Genomic DNA, 2,169 nt, shown 5'->3' with positions numbered 1-2,169 from the left:
GGCGGCGGCGGCGGCAGAGGCTGCGGCGGCGACTGTGGCAGAGGCGGTGGCGGAGGCCTCCGTGGCGGAGGCGGAAGCAGAGTTGGAGGCTGAGGTGGAGGCCGAGGCCTCAGTAGAGGAGGCAGTGGCGGAGGCCACCCTGGGGGAGGCAGCGACCCCCCTGACGGGGGAGGAGGCGGAGGCCGCCTTGGCGGCAGCGGCCGTGTCGGTGGCAGAGGCCAGTGCGGCCGAAGCCGCCGCCGCCGCAGAGGCTGCGGCGCCCCCCTTGGGGGAGGCGGATGCGGATGCGGAGGTGGCAGCGGCGGTGGCAGCGGCGGCGGCGGCGGCAGCGGCAGCGGCGGCAGCGGCTGTCGCCGCGGATGCAGATGCAGATGCGAGTGTGGGCTCCGAGAGGAACCCGGACTTTCCTATGGCCTCGCTGTACGTGGGCGACCTGCACCCTGAGGTGACAGAGGCAATGCTGTACGAGAAGTTCAGCCCGGCCGGGCCCATCCTCTCCATCCGCATTTGCAGGGACAAGATCACCCGCCGTTCCTTGGGCTACGCGTATGTCAACTACCAGCAACCGGTGGACGCCAAGCGGGCCCTGGAGACCCTGAACTTTGATGTCATCAAGGGCAGGCCGGTGCGCATCATGTGGTCCCAGCGGGACCCCTCGCTCCGCAAGAGCGGGGTGGGCAACGTCTTCATCAAGAACCTGGGCAAGACCATCGACAACAAGGCGCTGTACAACATCTTCTCGGCGTTCGGCAACATCCTCTCCTGCAAAGTGGCCTGCGACGAAAAGGGGCCCAAGGGCTACGGGTTCGTGCACTTCCAGAAGCAGGAGTCTGCGGAGCGGGCCATCGATGCGATGAATGGCATGTTCCTGAACTACCGCAAAATTTTCGTGGGAAGATTCAAGTCGCATAAAGAACGAGAGGCCGAAAGGGGAGCCTGGGCCAGGCAGTCCACTAGTGCTGACGTCAAGGATTTCGAGGAAGACACCGATGAGGAGGCTACCTTTCGATGAAGACATCCCAGGAGTGAGCCAGCCAGCAGAGCCAAACCTTGGCTCCCACCCGGTTTACAGCCCCACCTTTACCCCCCAACCCACCAGCAGTGTATTGTATTGGGAGCGCAGGTCTCTCGCTCTCAAGCTCTCCCTCCCTTCTTCTCTCTCTCTCTTTCTCTGTCTCTCCCTCCCTCCCTCTCCCCCTCTCTCCCTCTCTCTCTCCCTCTCTTTCTCTCTCCCCTTGCTCCTTCTTCCTCCTCTTCTCCTCCCCTCCCCTCTCTTTCCTTCCTTCCCTCTCCTGGCACACCCACCAAGGGGGTTGTGAATAATCTTGCTAATCTGTGCCACTTGATAGGTTGAAGGCTGCCTCTTCTCCTTGTGGTTTGGTTTAAAAAGCACTTTCTTTCTCTCTTTGTCTACTGCACAGGTGATACAATTTCATGGTAGAAACGTCAGAAAGGAGAAGGAAATCAGATGAGGGAAAGCCAAGAGAGTAATTGCTCCCCGTGATCCTACTACCCAGAGACAACCACTTTTACCTTTTTGCTGTGCTGTTTTTCCAGGCCCTCTTCTCTCTCTCTCTCTCTCTCTCTTTCTCTCCACCCCCCCCTTCCTCACCCTCACCCTACCTTCCCTTTTAAAACACTGTTATAGAGTGGTTCATGTATGTGGTGTTTCTTAACCTGCCTTTTCAGAAACTAAAACCAAACAAAAGTCAACCTTTCTGACTTCTTTCCATATTATTCAACAGGCTTCCGACACGTCATCTTCAGTGCCTGCAGAGTGTGTCTATGGACGTTAACATTTCTGTAATCATTCCTGCATTGTTGGCACATTCAGGTGGTGCCTAGTTCTTCCTCTGTGTCTAAACCCAACACTGTGTACTCTGATGAGTGAATCCTTCCATGTCAAGCCAAATCTTTGCTAGCATACCGGCTGGTCTTCTTAATTGTGGACTTGCAGGATCCACATATGGACATTTTAAAGACTTTTCCTGTGTGTTGACAAATGGTCCCTTCATAAGCATTGTACCGATTTGCATTCATGCCAGCCAGCGCAGCTTAGTAAAAAGAGTATGCCCAATTCCCCTGCAGAGTCTCCTGGTCACTGTAATTGATGTGTGAGGGTGTGTGTCGGGGGGAGGGTGTTTGTGTGTGACTTGGCCAACTTGATGG

General features: G+C 56.5%; 1 protein-coding gene across 1 annotated transcript; it reads left to right on the top strand.

Annotated features, from left to right (window-relative positions):
• Window positions 1-304: 304 nt before the first annotated feature.
• On the top strand, window positions 305-1,162 carry LOC124246133 (polyadenylate-binding protein 1-like 2). Its single transcript, XM_046674092.1, has one exon. It carries the CDS (start codon window positions 410-412, stop codon window positions 1,010-1,012), a length of 603 nt encoding a protein of 200 aa, XP_046530048.1. The 5' UTR covers window positions 305-409; the 3' UTR covers window positions 1,013-1,162.
• Window positions 1,163-2,169: the final 1,007 nt, after the last annotated feature.

Source organism: Equus quagga, chromosome 10, assembly GCF_021613505.1.
Source record: "Equus quagga isolate Etosha38 chromosome 10, UCLA_HA_Equagga_1.0, whole genome shotgun sequence".
NCBI classification, from domain to species: domain Eukaryota; kingdom Metazoa; phylum Chordata; class Mammalia; order Perissodactyla; family Equidae; genus Equus; species Equus quagga.
The sequence above is the reverse complement of the archived record's forward strand: the minus strand, read 5'-3'. Positions and strand labels throughout refer to the sequence as shown.